This window comes from Protomyctophum parallelum, assembly GCF_964188405.1.
Source record: "Protomyctophum parallelum genome assembly, chromosome: 11".
Taxonomy (NCBI): domain Eukaryota; kingdom Metazoa; phylum Chordata; class Actinopteri; order Myctophiformes; family Myctophidae; genus Protomyctophum; species Protomyctophum parallelum.
The window spans coordinates 24219842-24237533 of NC_139707.1; the positions used below are offsets into that span (position 1 = coordinate 24219842).

Below are 17692 nucleotides of genomic sequence, written 5' to 3' on the forward strand. Positions count from 1 at the left end.
GTTTCATAAAGTAAAATCAAAAGTAAAGGGTTTCAAGGCAACTGATATGGAATGTTGAAATAAATCAAAAAGAACTAAACCAAAATATTATCTTACCTAACGATATATATGTATCCACACACACATGCGTATGTGCTATATAGTTACTAAAGATAATTGAATTATATTTGCATCTCACACTACTCTACGCACGCACACACCCACGCACACATGCAAGCTCACACACACTGTCACACACAGAACACAACACGCACACACACATACTGTTTTTCAGTCATCCTCACCTGTCCCCTTTGTATAGGGTCACGAGGCACTGAGCCTCGATGAGGCTCGGTGACAGACATCAGATATTTCCTCATCCTGAATTGTGTCGGTGAAAAAATTAACCATTGCACCAGATGTTAATAAGCACATTGTATATTGGCTGGACATTTAAATGAGATGTCTTTGTATTATGTGTAACCTGATTCCCAGGTAGATGAGCAGAAACAGGAAGAGGCAGGATACGGCGATGACTGCAGCCACAATTATACCTGCCCTCGATGTCCCTTTATCTGGAGGTATGAGGTAGCCATATGAAAGACGTAAATACAGATGTTAATTAGCTTGGCATTGTCCAGTAAATACAAAAATTAATATGCTAAAAGATAAAAAGCAATTGTTTGAGGATATTGGATTATTTATTAATTTATTTAATTTGTATTATTGGGGTGTTAACCTGTTTCCTTAGCCTGTTAACAATTGAAAAACTCACTTGTTACAGTGATGAGTTGGATAGTAGAGGAACTAGTCCCTACTTAATTTGTGGCTGTACAATAGTACTCTCCACCGTCCTCAAGGCTTATGTTCATGACATAGTTCTGGCCCAAAGACTTTTGTGACGTAGAACTCTTCTTGTACCAGACATATTTGTTCACTGGTGGGTTGGCATCACTGCTGCAGGTCAGAGTCACTGAACTGCCCTCCTCTATTTCACCAGAGGGGCTCACTGACACCAAGGGGGTCTTTGGACAGTCTAATATGATGATTTTCAGTAGTAAAGTTGATATTTAGAACAGTAACCGAAATACATGATGCCTACAAACATACAGGATATGTATACATACATACATGGTTATATGAATGCAATAGGTAATAATAGCATCTACTGTAGTAGAGCATATTAATACTAAAAGGAAAATAAGCATTCCTTGTAGACCTACAGTATAGAACAAATACCTCTGTGCACATGCCTACTTTTGAAAAAAGAAAAAGGGAATTTATAAGGAACTCGGGTATAATTCTTAATAATATCAATTATTATTGATGATATTATTGAAATGTAGTTTTATAGAAGAGAAGTAATTTAGTATGTTGTACTGTATACTCACATCTGACATTGAGAGTCATTTCTGGACTTCTGGAACTCTCTCGGTCTTTGACAGCACAGGAGTAGTTTCCTGCATGCTGACTGAACAACACTGGGTCTAGAGTCACATAGTTGTGTTGGTTCTGCTCTAGGAATCGATTGTTCTGGTACCAGATGTAGATGGGGCTGAAGCCACTCAAAGGACAGCTGGTTGTACAGGACAGTGTCACTCTCTGTCTCTCTGTTACCGTGGTAGCAGGACTCACTGTCACTGTCAGAGCTGATGGGTAAATGTTATGAGATCCTTTACCATGAAGACCATGATAACAAGTAGTTTCTTAACTTCCTTTAATCAATTAACTGTTTTGTCAGGTTGAATAAGAAACAGAAAAATAAATAAAATAACATTGTTTTTTTTTTAAATACTTACCAGTTATATTTAATATGATTCCAGGATCGCAAGAATATTTATCTATATCTGTTTGAAATCTGAATTTGTATTCTGCAGAATCTTTGCTCGTCAGGTTTTTGAGTATCAGTTTGTGGTGTTTTGTTGTGTTCCCATTATACTCAAAACAGCCGCTATAGTTTGCGTCAGAAGCAATGTCTACAGGTCCATCCGGTTCTATCCATTTAATGTACCAGAATGCCTCAGTCACCTGAACACCACTGGGATATGAGTAATCACTGGATATTTCCACTGAAGTATTTGTCAGGGCACAGATTTCCCTGTTGATATAATTCACCCTCCAGCACAACCCATCCGTATTAACACCTGAAGTAGAGAGTACAGGCAGAGTTACATCTAAATGCATTTAAGAATATGACATTTAATATCACACTGTTTGATAATGCTTTGAACTGAAACATCAGTTCAAATGATCATAATAATATCAGATATTATGATGAATATTCTACATCTAGAACAGTTCACCCAAAATATATAGTAAAGTATAGCTTGATGCAATAAACTTTGGTTCATACTCACACACTGCAGGTGAGCGGAAATGATCATGGCCAGTTACAGCACAGGAGAAACTGGCATCAGAGGGAGATAAGTTCTGACCAGATGGAATGAACTTATTATTCTGATAAAAACTGTATGTTGGTATCAGAGTAATATTGTATTTCAGAGTACAGTTATCATCACATGTCAGTATCACTCTTCCATCTTTATGAGTCACATGTACCTGTAGGTCTGGATTGATAGAATGTGATAGAAGCATTAATATTACATTGATTATTTATGATTACTATATTAATAAATTACTGACACAGTACTACTGTACCTTTGACCCTGAGACTAATTCCACGGAACGAATTCAATTCTGAATGGTCATTATCAGCTAAGCACAAGTATGTATTTACATCGCTCTCATTCACATCATGGATTGTCAGAGTGGAGCTGCTTTCTTGAGATCTATTATACATCAAACGATTTGTATCTCCTGAGACTTCCTTCAGATTGTCATATTGTTCCATTGTTTCATTCCAGTTTGCAGTAAACCATTTCTTGCTTGAAATGGGTGTGATGGAACAGTTCAGATCCACCGCTGACCCCTTAAAGGCACAGATGTTTGTTTCCCCAAGAGCTACTGAAACAGAACGGTAGAAATACACAAATACACAACACTGGACTTTACAAATGGGCACAACAGAACCACAATACAGAATGGAAAACAGCACAGTAGAAATATGTTTACTTTTATCTTAATTTCAATATTATCATTTTTATCCATTTATTTATTTAGCTAATGCTTCAACAGAATAAGTTATGAAGCATGGGACAGGATGTAATTTGCTAATTTCTGCTTGGAATCTCATTCATTCAATCATTGATTCATTTACATACATTCTCTGTTTATCACAATTTTGACATTTATACATTTCAGAAATGGGTACAACAGACAAAGATTGCTTAGGGTGCGTTCACAATGAACTTTAATTCTACCTATGCGGGCGGATTCTGCCAATGCTTTATAATGGGAACGGAGCAGTTTGTTGGGAACCGAGCAGTTTGTTGCCATTTGCGGATTTCTATTAAAAAAAGCACTCAGTTGACATTGAAAAGCATTGGCAGAATCTGCCCATATACTGTAGGTATAGGATTAAACTTGGGTGAGACTGCACCGGTGCACCCTTATAGCCAAAATGACGTTATTATTCTTCAAACCTTCAATGGCCAGTGTTTTCTGCACCGAGTCAAATTACTTGTATGTGAATGAACATAAACATTCTCATTTGGTGATTTGTCAAGCAAGGATTGAGAAATACTTCATACCTGAGAGATGCAGCAGCAAAGACACAAACACAGACCCAGCTCCTGCCATCCACATGGTGGTCTGGCCCTGCTGCTTCTCACTAGAAAGATGACCAATAATGTATTCCCACTAAAACATCAAACAAACAACAACAATGCATTGCGGCTACTTACTTTATTTTAAATTCTTGATGTGTAGAAGTGGTTTCATCAGCAAGCTGGCTGGATTCTGTGTGGGTGTTATTTGACACAGACCTTTTGTAACTGACATCCTTCCTCTTTTTACAGTATATACAGTATGACCAGTAAGTAATAGTATCTGGCTTACACATAATATGTGTTCATGGACCTGCAAAACAAATGTACCTAAGTCCTGAAAATAAAAATAAACCTGCTCCATGAACGTCTTTAGCCTACATATGTTTCTAAAATTCAGTGTATACTTGTATGTAACCATTTGCATAATTTAACATCTAATATACAAGAAATATATTAGATCTTACATTTCCTAAATTACCTTAATAGTTATAGTAATGTATGTCAGAAAAGAGTAGTTCATATTTATATTATAAAGCAGCTAGTGGTTCCCAAACATTTTAGCCCGTGACCGAAAAGAGAAATTTGATTTATCAACGGTGTAAATACTTTCACTACTACTTTTCTAATTTAAGGAATTTCTTTGATTTTTCTGAATTTGTTTTCAATTCATGAAAAAGGAAAAAATGCCTTTTTTAACGTTTTTTGTCTTGAAATGATGATAATTATAAACAGAATGTAGGAAAAAAAACCCTAAAGGGACCCATAATAATGTGTCCGCAACCCACAAAATAATTCAGAAAAAAGCATTTAAAGACTTTAAAAATGAAATATTGGAAACAGTGACATGTTTTCAGAATGTTGCCAAAGATTTTAGCATGCTATTATATATCATATTTGAAGGCCATGTGTGCTCTCAAAAACGAAATAGTCAACTAGTTTATGTAAGTACTGCATGGACCAGAGCAGTTTGCAAAGTCACTTGACTTATTGCAGCTAATGTTTGGGACAGTACTGTACATTGGAATGCATTGTTCTGAATGACCAATCAAACACAGTTCAGCTGCTGCTCATGTAAACATAATTACTCTATTGGCTGTTTTCTTTTTAACAGAACATTTTTATTACATTTATCGCAATACCTTGACTATTTTCCATATTCAAACCATGGGGTATAAGACAAAATAAGTGCATGAGCATATCTATACCATCATATCAAGTGCATAAAAAAGATATATGTTAACACCCTTGGTTGTCTCTGTTCTGTAAGGCTTGCTGGTATCATTTTAACTTGTTAATTCAGAGAGATGAAAAGAGGAAGAACAGTGTGGACTGTGGTCTACTCTACACTCTACACTGGAGCGGCGGTCTGTGTGACCTGTCTTTCCCTAATGGGACTGATCGTGGGTAGCTACTGGGACATAAGTCGGGACTTATGTCCCCGGCTGGGTCACCTGAGTGAGGGTATGATGTTGCCATACCCGAAACCCAGATGACCTTGGGATACATTACTGAGGATACGTCCCAGTACTGTAATTCTGCAAACTGTTCATAAATATTTCAATCAATCAATCATCCATGCGATGTTTTTTAGTTCTTCGTATCCAGTTTATACCGGAACAGCTGGTCAACTTACTGGTCAGTGTTCATACATGGTGAACAGCCTACCTGTATGTTGTTGGTATTTGCTGGTATGCTGGTGCTTGTTTGAACTGTAATTTGTACTACAGTCATACTGGTGTTTCTTGCTGGTGACCATCAGTGGTATTTATATGATTCAATAACATGTTTTCGATAATGTAAAAATCAAATGTGTCACAGAGGATGAGTGGAATCATCTCTGCATTGATTAGGCCACCCAATCAAATTCTTCTTCACAATAGAATGATAAACAAGCTAGGGTTTGATAGACAAAAAGCTATCGCCACACAAAAAGATGCAATGATGAATGTGTAGGCCTGGCAGACGGAAGATATCAGCAGATATCATATAGCTTAGAAACAGGAGCTGGAATTACCATGTTCTAATCAAACATTTTGTCACACTCGTTATGTCATTGTGCCTCATGGTGTGACTGAAGGTATAGGTGTATTGTCCTGAAACACTTGGTTCCAGTTGATAAACTGGAAAACAATGTCTGTGTGTATGTATAGTATAGTCCATGTGTAATAAAGGAACCAAATAAACCCTTAAGTTTTGGAGCATCATCCAGTGTGCACACTGATGCTTCATTAGACGCCCTGGAGTCGTTTTTATGTGCAATGGTGTATTAACTTTGTATTTAGGGTTTCTTCCTGGAGGCTGAACCCTTGACAGTCAAACGGGCCAATGAAATAAACGGTAATATAGTGACATCACACTATCGGCCCCTCCCCTAACCCCCCTTTATTGTACAACTACAGCTGTGGTGGTAACTGCTGGTAACTTGTTAATTCAGGTTAGATGGAAAGAGGAAGGACATTTGCAGTCAAAGCTGCAAATATTGATAGCACAAATTGCACAATACATAATGTAACAAAATGTTTTACAGAATGTAAGTAATATGATGTATCAACATTGTGGGTGAGAAACAGGAACTGAAATTGCCTTGTTCTGATCAAACATTTTTGACACACTCATTCATTTCCCCTTCCACAGAGTTATGGGTTTGTACCTCATATATTGTGTCTGGGTAGTTCAGTCTCAGTCAGTAGAGCTCTCGCCTTTGGTCATGAGTTTGATCCCGGCCAGGGGCCAGGGGCCACGGCCGGATTTACCACTGGGCTAGGGTGGGCCCCCACTGGCCCTATTTAGTAAATTATTGCAAGTGAGATTTGTGTTTAGTTATTGTATATTTATTTCGTTTCATTAGGGTGTCTAAAGAATTACTCTAGCCGAGGGGCCTCAACACCTATAAATCCGGCACTTATCCCGGGCAGTGGGGCACTGCCAACTCAGTGTATGAGTAGCACAGCTTGGGTCACGGGTGTGGCAAGTCTCCCATGGGTCTGGCACATTGTAACGGGGACAGACTCCCGTGTTATTGGCTGATGCCAACAATAAGCCTCTCCCGACCTACTTACACATGGTATAGCCTCGAAATTGGTTCCAGTTGATAAGCTTGAACACATGTCTGCGTGTAATAGTCCCATAATAAGATTTATAAATATGATATAAATACTTTTGAAAAGTTGCACATACTAACTTAAGTAGTATAGTAGGCTGAACATTTTAATAAAGGGCAGTGGAGCTGGATTTATAATTCTCGGTGTTGATGCAGAGTCTCTCAGATTCTCTGGAAGTTGTGTGTGTCATCAGAACTAAATGCTGCCTCATTGTTCCCGTGCTGTGCTTCACCCCACTGGGACCAGTAAGTAGATCAGTCCTACTGTATGAAAACGAAGACTTCTTTTTAGTGTCGTTTATTTTGTATATCCACAACAGCACATACAGCAACATAATCAAACTTGTAACCTAGTTTAATAATGTAACTGTAACAGAACTGAGACTTCTTGAGGGTTCATAATGTAAAAGCCAGTCACTACTCACTAATAGGCATACCTATAGAACAAAGCAGACAATAACATGATTATACTATATTATATGTATATGCTGCCATCTGCTGGACAAGTCGAACCTCTGCTGCTTCAAATAGCTTAGGGGAAATTATGGATATACAATGAAGAGATACAGTAGGCTATCTGTAAATTAATGAAAGCTATATAATTACATATAGGACAATATTGTTAAATAATGCCAATATAAGTGCTTTTAACCAAACAAGGACAAACAATACATCATAAGAAAAAGAGAACCACATACCCAAACCTTTATTTTCCCTGAGTGAGGGGAGTGATAAAAAGGACTCAGTCCTTGCTCTGTTAGGTCTGCTTCTGTATCTTCCCTATATAGTTTATATGACTGCCGATCAATCAGTACAAGCTACAGCCCTACTTTCTTTAGGGTTTATTCTGCAACAGACCAGACCAGACCAGACCAGACCGGTCAGTCAGTTCAGCTAAAGTGCCCCCCGCGTACTGCCAGTGACCGTGTTACGCATGAGGAAGTCACCGTGTCAAACATGGATGAAACTGGGCATTCAGACATGGTTATGTGGATGATGTGCAAAGAGTCTGTCACGGCTGAGGAGACAACCAAAATCTAGAGTGGAAAACAGCGACCTTCAGTGGTTCACAGAATGGCTGCATAAAGACATTAAGGCTGGCAGCCAGTGTTTTCCTACTTTCTATTTTGACTGTGTTCCTTATGTGTATTGTGTCCTGTTATCTGGCTTTGTTCTGAGTTGTGCTTAATGTACTGAAAGTCTGCAAACTGTTAATAAATACTTTTTTGTGTTTTGGAATGTCACTCACTCTTATACCTGTAAACTTGTCGAGTTGAACTTGCAGCAGCAACTGCTGTAGTGTAAAAGGGCAGGCATCGTGTGCCATATTATCCCTAGGGAAGACACAGCAGCTATCACCCCCTCAGCCTAGACAACTTAATGCTGGGAACGTGATAAATATAGGTTATCATCTGGCATTCGATGTTGCCCTCTTCAGTTAACCATTGGCGAATCGAGAGGGCTATAAACTTGGGAAAATATGACAGTGGACCAATTGTGTCACCATGTGCTTATCTGTGTCAGCCAACCCTCACTCTAACTGTAGCCAACACTGTTGGAAAAATCCAGTGGGACTGCACACAGATTTGGGTAATCAGTACTAATCACCAGTGCATTTCTCCTTTGACAGTACCGTAACTTAGTGTTGATGATCTAATGCTATTTCCTCATTGCTTTGTGAATAAACAAGGCTATTAGTTATGTGACAACACATTCCCACCTGGCAATACGCACTGTCCTCATTATCCAATCTTTGGGCTCTGCTGAATCTGATATGTGCTGCATCCGAGTTTGCTGTCGGTTGGATAAACCTGGACAATGATGAATAACCAGACTATAATCTATAAGTGTTAAGTCAAACAACATAGTATGTTTAAGATACCAGTTGTCTTGATAAGCAAAGGAAAAAAAAGACATTTGATAATAGATTTTAAGCAGTATCTCCCAGTGAACCCTACCAGTAAGTGGCATGTGTTCATTTTCATAAAATATTAGGTTTCAAACATTTACTGCAGTTAATACTTAAAAGATATTTTTCAACGTTCCCCAGACCCAGCCTCTTTCTCTTCATACATATGCTCATCTCTCTCTCTCTCTCTCTCTCTCTCAGCTCTCTGTCTTGGGGTATTTCTGCTTCGCCAATGCGATGAAGTCCTCAGCACTGTCCAGAGAAACCAAACGGTCCTGAGAAAATGGAGGAGGAGGAGGAGGGAGAGAGGCAGAGTGTGAGGTTAGGAAGAACTTTTCTAAGAGCTAATGCATTGTGCGTGTATGTGTGAGTGCAATGCATGCATGCCTGCGTGTCTGGATCTAATCTTTCAAACGGCTCGATTGATCAAATTGTGTGCACACTGCCAGTAGAAGGACCTCCTCCACTAATTACGTTTCACATAAGAGTTGTTCTTTATAGTATATATTCCGCTCAACATTTGGTTGAAGTGGGCTAATGAATGCATTAATTGTGGGTCATGTGTTGTGTACCATAACGTAGAGGTATCTGTCCGAGGTTCCTGTCCCAGAAGGGAACAGAGAGGTTTGATCCAGTAGCCGCTGTATCAATTGACTGGCTCTGTTCAGGTGCTCCCAGTCCATAGCCAGCAAGTTCTGCTTGTTCACTGACAGCAGGGCCTCCACCTCACACTGGTAGCCTACAGAGACAGAGAGAGATGGCGGGGGGGAGGGATAGAGGGAGGAGAGAGAGAGAGGGGAGGGAGAGATGAGTGGCTTAAACTCACTACAGTTCAATTCACGTGAAATTATTGCAATACTGCACCATTTGAAACGGTGGTCTGTGGCTTAATAACTGTCAATTTGGGGGTTTGTGACATTAATATGGCTGAATAAATCATAATCTATAATAGGAGGAATACTGTTAAAAAGTGATTTATTTAAAGCAGCACTATGTAACTTTCCTCTTTATACCCTAGATTTGAAGACAGTTTCATACCATCGAGCAAGTGCTGACATTTTTACCTTTGAGCTAATAGAGCCGACCTGCGCTGCTCGGGGGATAAATTTAATCTGTGTGTAGGTTAATTATATTGTATTAACATACTCTACCATACAGATTGGACATCTTACATATAGTGAGGCACTAAGTAGTCTATCATTATACATTGGGTTTTGTTTAAATTTCATTCCTAAGGAAACAAGGGAGGGCAAAAATAACCTGGCAAAGAACTGTGACCTCTGAACTGAAGATGGCAAACCTAACATGGGGTGAGGCACAACATGCTGCACAGAATAGGACCAGATGGAAGCAGATAGTCACAGCCTTATGTTCCACTGGGAACCAAGAGAATTAAGGAAGTATAGCCTAATCTGTGTTCAAAATAGAACATACCAAGTTGCAGTAGAATTTTCTTCCATCGCGTGCTGACCTCTCGCCTGGCATAACGCAGAGTGTGTATGTCATAGTTCAGCTTCTCCCATTCCTATACGCACGCACGCGCGCACACGCACACGCATACACAATGTCAAAGAACCAAAATATATTTTTAGGGGAACATTTGGGCATCACACATCACATTGAAAGTCAAAACGGATCAAGATATATGCACGTCACTCAATTAAGTTAAATCAGCTGTGTGCCTTTTGCCAAACGTTGCATAACCTCATTGTATCTTCTAGGATTCTTTGATTCCCCATCATTTAATTAAACAAGATTTAAATCCCAGTAGTGGGTGTGGTGCGTTGTGGCGATGACAACTATTTTCTTTTGAATCAGCCACACCCAATGGGCCCAGAATTCAGTTCTCGGCTAGATTGTGTGACAGCTTTAGCCAGTTAAATCATATGTTAATTAATAGTTTCATAGATTATAGCTGCACTTAGGGGTGCAAAAGTTAATCAAAATAATCAATTGAATGTATATTAAAAAACTTTTAATAGAATTATTGATGTTCAAAAATAGAAAATATACAGGCTCACAACACGGCACATTGCTGAGTCTGTGATATCAGTCAATCAGGTGTTGTAGTGTATCTGAACTGTTGGGGATGTTTCGGTGAACGGCTCACATTCCTGATCTCTTTGCATGGCTGGCCTACATGTCAAACCAGGAAATTCATTTAATAGCCACAATGTCCTCACTGTGTCCTGTGAGTGGCACGCACACAAAGAGTCCCTTTACCTCACTCACACTGCTCTCAGCCACTGGTGCTAGAATCACATGATAACCTCGTCAGCAGAAGCACTTTCACGGTGTCTCACCACCAGTGTGTCCAGACCAAAAGGTGGATCAGAAGAACTCCTGATAGTGTCGCTGGCAAAGATTAACACAAACTACTTTCAACCTGGTTTCCCTGTTTTCGGCATGTCATTATGTAGTAGTGGGTGAACATTTAATTCATTAAGACCTGAGGTCGATTCTACAAATGCCTTCTAAATCAGTAATTTTCAGCCTAGAACCCCCAAAAGTATTTGACTGCGGACCCACATCTGAAAATGTCTTGTGCCGGCATTTATTGAAAATGAATGGTAGCTGTATCTTTGCATCTGCCCATGTGAAGTTGTGAACACAGCATAAGAGTTTTCTGAAAAATCTTATGTTGCTATTATATACTGTATAGCTTAATTCTAAAATGAAACAGATGCTTTCCCAGTTTTTATTTAATTTGTATTATTATTATTTATTTATTTTTTGAAACAATTCCATTTTTATACCCCACCCCCCTTCGCTGTCCAGAAACAGCAGACATAAATACAACGATCAAATACCAAATGGGTATAAAAAATAAGATGACACAAAAAGACACAAAAAACTCATCTGAATCTGATGTTAGTCAATAGAGCGAAAATGAAAAAAATGAACGGTGATTTATTTTCAGGGTCTCTCGAGGGGGCGGGACTGCGACGCTCTATAGTCAATAGTACCGCCACCAGCAATCGTGGCTTAATTCGGAAGGGATGCATTCCGTCCACTCCAATCCCCATTAGGGGGACGGAGCACGTGTTCTGATGATCTGATCTCCCTTCCCCTCCCCTTCCCATTAGGGAAATGTACAATCTTCAACATACTGTATGAGATAAACGTAGACCAGACTCTGTCAAATTTCTCCTGTGAACCGTGGACATTATATCTAATTCTCTCCAGCGTTAACATATACAGGACTTCTTGAATCCACTGGGCCGCAAAGGGAGGTTTTTCTGCCTTCCAGTTTTGTAGTATGAGCCTTAAGTTCGGGCCAGCAATGAGGAGAAAGCAATAGCACTCCGTAGTTGCCCCTAAAGGCCTCTCTTGGGACCACCCCCAAGATAGCAGTATAAGGATTAGGGCGTAGTATATCTCCCATTGATGAGAAGCATTCAAAAACTCCGGACCAGAAGTCCTTCAGTAGTACTACAGGACCAGAACATGCATGTGACATCTTGGGCAGTTGGAGCTAACCGACGGGTACATTTTTGTGTAATGCAGAGTAATGCAGTCTGACATATTTTAAATTGTATCAAATTCTGTCGCACACAAAATGATGCAGAGTTAATTAGAGAAATACTTTCCCCTGGAATTTCCACCCCAAGATCTAATTCCCATTCAAATCTGTTATTGTTCCAAGTAGGAGCGCACATGTCCTGTATTGTACTATATCATTTTGAAATCAGTCCCTTTTTGGGGGGGTCAATTTTGAGAATTGAGTATATTGGGTCGATCTGCAGAGGGTGTGGGTAAGTGGGAAAATTCTCCATAATGAAACTACGAAGATATCTAAAAGTGGTGATTTCTTGGGATGTTGTATTCCTGAGTCACCGAGCCAAAGGATTTGAATGCCTCTCTGCCAGTTATAATGGTTTAAATGAAATAAAAAACATAATTGCATATCTACAGTACAAGCTCACAGCATGTCACATGTGACAGGTTATGATCTTGACTTGTGTGTGTGTGTGTGTGTGTGTGTGTGTGTGTGTGTGTGTGTGTGTGTGTGTGTGTGTGTGTGTGTGTGTGTGTGTGTGTGTCTGTCTTTCTACTCCACCAAAGATGTTTTGATTTACAGATTGTACGGCAAATGTGCAAGGTAAATGCTGCTAAGCGTGTAACTTCACATTTTGTGATCTCGTGTGTACCAGAATAACATTGAAGTAACAGCATTTCCTGTTCACATCATGTTTGTTATTTAGATTTAGAACACCCACAGCTATGCTGACATCAGCTATAGCATACACTGCCTGCAAGCATCACTTGTGGAAAGTGTATTTAAGTAAAATGTTGACGTACTTTTACAGTAGGCTACTTTACTTCACTTGATTTTTTTATACTTTGTAGATCTAGATTATTATTACAAAACATAAATTACTAAGCCCTATTTTATTCTTTGCCCATTTGAAAATAGGTTGCTGTCAGTCTTTATAGCCCTCAGTTTGGAGTGCAGACGTAATTGACAAAGCTTGCACCAAACAGCACCGTACTGAAAACAGAAACATGTACAGTAAGTAAAGTAACCAATCAAGCATGCCGGATGTGAAAATAATGTGTTAGGTGATCTTTTTATTTTATTGACCTTTTATTTATTCAGGGAAGACAATTGAGAGGATCTCTCTTTTGCAAGGATGCCCAACATGATCACAAAAACTAATCACACCATTTTAAACAAGGTGAAATATAGTGGACATTATGATGCTTACACACTGGGGTTACAAAAAACAGGTACAGTCGTTATGCGTTGGATCCTCAAGTAGTGCTTCAACCATTTTGTCTAGCTTCAGAGAGTCCTGGATGTTCTGCCATTGGGGCATAAAAGCTGAAAGCAGACTTTCCTTGTTCGCTGTTCATTCGTGGAGTTTTAAGTGTAATGTAAGTCTGTGAGCGCGTTAGATATCTTGTGTGGTTTGGAATTAAAAGATAAATACAATGGATGCCTTATAAATAAATAAAACAATGTTGTTCTCTACAAGTGACAAGAGAAGGCCAGCCCAGTTTTTCATATAAAATGCAATGAGTATAAAAGTGATCACCGGTAATGAAGAGTAAGGCACTGTGATAGATTGCATCGAGAGGCTTCAATCCGGATAATGAAGTGTGCATGTATAAAACATCTCCATAATAGAAGACAGACAAAACTATAGCTTGAACAATGATTTTTCTGTAAGAGAAAGAGAAACAAGCCTTATTTCTAGAAAGGAAAACCAATTAGTTTATTTTTTAGATGTTCCACATGTCTTTTAAAGGTATATTCAGTGATTTCACTTAATTCAAATATCACTTATTTTTTTGTTTTGTTGTGATAATCCTCCCTACTATAGAGTGTGCTGGCCATATAAGGAGTTCCTCCCTGTCCCCAGTTAACCCCTGGGGGTCAAAAAACCTTAGGTTTCGTTTTTGACTCTCTATCCTGATTGGACGAAAGGCTGGGTCCCACAGCCAAAAACAAAACCTACGGTTTTTTGAGTGAAATCACTGAATATACCTTTAAAAGAGCTTCACATCTAGCCAGATGCCCAGTCATTTATAGGAGGTGACAAACTCAATTTGTTCCCCTTTGGAGGTCTGAATACGTATGAGAGGGTTAATGTTTGGGGACCTTGTAAACAGTGTGCAGGTTTGCGCTCAGATCTGCACTCTATTGAGCACACCTTTCTAGTTATAAATTAAATTAGTCAAGAGTCACAAGGAACTCAAACTAATGTGATTAGAGAGGCAAACGGTGGAGCATGTTGATTTAGCCTTGATCCATAATGCAGTGAAATCGTGGAGGAGGAGAATGTACTTTATTGATTATCTTGGTAAATTCATTGTCCATGTGAATGGCTTTTCTTTGTTGAATTTCTTTATGTTTAAAGGTGGTGCAAGTGATATTTCTTGGTTTAAACAAAATATATAAATGAAAAGTAAAAGCTCTATATTCTGAAAGTAGGCCTAATCATTGCTATAGAGTGTTTGTTCACTAATAGGGGTCTACATTGCCATACAATACATGCTGAAGAAGGCTCGAGGCCGAAATGTGTCTGTGTGTGCTCGTACCATAGACTGTAAAACAAATATGGACAAAGCGTTCTCCGGGTCTGATATGGACGTAAGATGAAGCCTGTCAGTCCTTGAATTGTAAATCGCCATCTTTCTAGATCCATTTGGGCCCAGCTGGCCATTGGCTGGCCCAGACAACGAGGTGGGACTTCCCCCCTTCTTCTTCGTTGGTTTTTATTTTTACTCGAACGGGGGGTGGATCCCGATCATAGACTGTAACGGTAGCCACGCCCCTCTGAACATACTTCAGACTTTATGGTAATTATTTTAATAAATGGGACCATAATTTTCCAAAAAGAATATTATGACATGAGAAATGAGACTTTAAACTAGTGACTGGAAGCCGAAAGTATTCATGACCTTGTTTATTAAGGTAATACAGTCTAGGTGAAGTTGGGCCCAAATACATGGACCTCTATGGTAGCCTGGTTAATAAACCAGACCGAATCAGCCGTTGGCAAAAAGAAATTGCCTGCCGGCGGATTACTGTCTGGAGAGGCTCAACTGTACGCCCATTTCCTACACCAGAGAAATGGGGCGGCCAATCGGGACACTGTATGCAATATGGGCCGGATTTGGTACAGTGACTTTCAACGCTTGAGACCTTTGACTGACAGTAGCTCTGACCAATTGCGTCAAAGAGAAAATGTTTCAACCCGCCCCCCCTGGAAATGAAATCCAAGCTGAGCCTCCCCAGACTAATATCCCGCGGTCCGTGCGATATTAGTCTGGTTTATTAACCAGGCTACCTCTATGGAGCTATGGGTTATTTTGGGCCCAATGACAGCACCACAACAGGCCATTATATGAACTTTCAGGAAGTCCCGATTTCCTTAGTAGCTTCACAAAATATCTGTCTGACTGCCCCCCTGGCTCGTACCTTATTATTGAAAAACAGAGTTCTGGCTATTCTCTGTTTTATACAAAGTAACATTGGTCTCCCCGTGTCTCCAGCTCTTTAATACGCAGAAAATTTATTCTCATGTGGGTTACCAAATTCAGCCAATCAGGAGAGAGTACCCAATCACCCATGTATCAGCTGCTGTTTGAGTTCAAATTTTGCCTGTTAATTTCTTGTTTATCCAGTGTCCTGTGTGAGTTGTCTTTCCTGGTTGGATAAAATTGGTATCCATCGTGAAAATGCATTTTATCTTTAAAGAGCTGGAAGTACAGGGATACCTCTAGTGAACAAACACTATAGGAATGATTAATATCAGACTGTGTGTGTGTGTGTGTGTGTGTGTGTGTGTGTGTGTGTGTGTGTGTGTGTGTGTGTGTGTGTGTGTGTGTGTGTGTGTGTGTGTGTGTGTGTGTGTGTGTGTGTGTGTGTGTGTGTGTGAGACACATAATTTGTTTTGCCCTAAATACCATAGATACATACCGTACCATATACACACATGCACTCTGTGTGCGCCATGCAGTCTCTCTCCTACCTCTGTGTCTTTGTCAGCCTGGTCCCTCATGCAGATAAAGGCCTGTAATTCCCCATCTGATTCCTCCCCGTTGCTTCGGCTGGCCTGGCTGCGCCATGAGCCAGCGGTGCTGCGTCGGCTCCCCGGGCCGTCACGGGGCTTCCTTCTGGTGCGCTCCGGCCCAAAAGGGCTCTCGTCAGCTGGTTCGCTGTCGCTCGACTCCGTGGGTTCTTGTGTCGGCGGTCGGGGAGCTCGGGCTTTCTGCATGCTACAATAGGAATCAGGGGGAAATGGAGTGATGAACAAGTGTGAGAGGGAGGACATTTGAGAGGAGCTCAGCTCATCATATTCACCTGTGGCTTCCCTGTGAGTTTAGTGTTAGGTTATAGGGTTGGTTAGGGTGTCAGACTAATGCTTGTCGGACTGTTAGTACGTCGGACCAAACACATGCACAGTGATGCACAGTATTAAGCCCAATTTATATTCTGTCATATGACAGTTTTGCGCACGTACAGTACAATAGAAGATCTAAAAGCTGAGCTTGTAGATGAACTATTTTTGGTTTAATCATCGTAGGGTGAAGTATAAATCTGACTTTTACATGGCATAAACTTCAGTCATCTGCACAGTCACAGCAGGCTTATATGCACAGCTACAATACCTATTTCTTCACTCTAGCTTTTATTGATTTTTAATTCTCTGTGTTATTCATGTCCTCACTGATTTGCCAAATTCACTGCCTTTTTTCTATTATTTTAATGTTTTATGCTTTTGCTTATATTCTTTCTTTAATGCTCTGTAAAGCACCTTGGAGCTGCATTTCATGTCATGAAAAGTGCTATACAAACAAAGTTTACTATTATTACTATTACTATTACTTTATTATTATTAAGAAAGTTTCTCTGGAATGGTCTCACCGCAAAATAGCATCCTTTTCCTCCCTGTTGTGTCGGCGATCACGGCAACAACAGATGGTATACACAGCACCCATTGGCCCTTCTCCTGACGCCCTATCAACAACTGTTGTCGCTCAATCATGTGAAAAGCCAACCGCACACACACACGTCTTCCACCACAATACTGAACATAGCGCGGTCATGCGGGAATCCCATTATATCTTTGAGGTTATCCCACAGAAAACGTTTCGACACCGCCAACAACAGACCCAGAGACAACTTGGTAACTTGTTCTGTGGCGAGTCCCCCTCTCTCTCTCTCTCTCTCTCTCTCGCCCTGTCCTGCTCTGAGCAAGACGAGACAGTTAATTACATTATCCACGTGAGTCTGTGGATGGGGCGACAGCAGTATAGCCACAACAACAACACACACATAGAGGCACCCACACACACGTCCCCTGCTGCACGCACGCGCGCACGCACACGCGCACACGCACACAGGGTGAATGCCACATTGATTCAGCAGCTCTTCATGATGCAAAATGTATCGGGTAAAATAATATACAGAGTATAAAAAAAGTATAAAAGATCACACCTGTGTGTGTGTGTGTGTGCAGACCCACAGGCTGAGAAATGACAGTTACCGTGTGGGGGTCCCTCTACTGTACTGTACTGACACTG

The 17692-nt window shown here is 40.1% G+C and overlaps 2 protein-coding genes and 1 long non-coding RNA gene across 3 annotated transcripts in view; all 3 read right to left on the reverse strand.

The window, feature by feature from the left end:
- The window catches only part of LOC310866713 (uncharacterized protein), a 2486-nt gene extending 1694 nt beyond the window's left edge, over positions 1 to 792 (reverse strand). The window contains exons 1-3 of the mRNA XM_083776424.1: positions 755 to 792; positions 464 to 554; positions 285 to 360 (exon numbers count right to left, since the gene is read on the reverse strand). Coding sequence (XP_083632550.1) covers positions 285 to 359 — 75 coding nt within the window. The 5' untranslated portion in view covers position 360; positions 464 to 554; positions 755 to 792. The remainder of the gene's footprint in view (positions 1 to 284; positions 361 to 463; positions 555 to 754) is intronic.
- A 108-nt stretch (positions 793 to 900) lies between these two features.
- On the reverse strand, positions 901 to 3844 carry LOC310866714. The gene is made up of 6 exons (XR_014569949.1): positions 3630 to 3844; positions 2638 to 2943; positions 2337 to 2546; positions 1779 to 2123; positions 1371 to 1628; positions 901 to 1015 (listed from the first exon to the last, which is right to left on the reverse strand). It is a non-coding gene; the product is annotated as an uncharacterized lncRNA (long non-coding RNA).
- Positions 3845 to 8853: 5009 nt separating this feature from the next.
- LOC310866353 (melanoregulin) lies at positions 8854 to 17132 on the reverse strand (the record flags this gene model as incomplete). The annotated part of the gene is made up of 5 exons (XM_083775963.1): positions 17034 to 17132; positions 16138 to 16384; positions 10091 to 10181; positions 9229 to 9395; positions 8854 to 8931 (listed from the first exon to the last, which is right to left on the reverse strand). Exons 1-5 carry the CDS (start codon positions 17105 to 17107, stop codon positions 8854 to 8856), a joined length of 657 nt encoding a protein of 218 aa, XP_083632089.1. The 5' UTR covers positions 17108 to 17132.
- Positions 17133 to 17692: the final 560 nt, after the last annotated feature.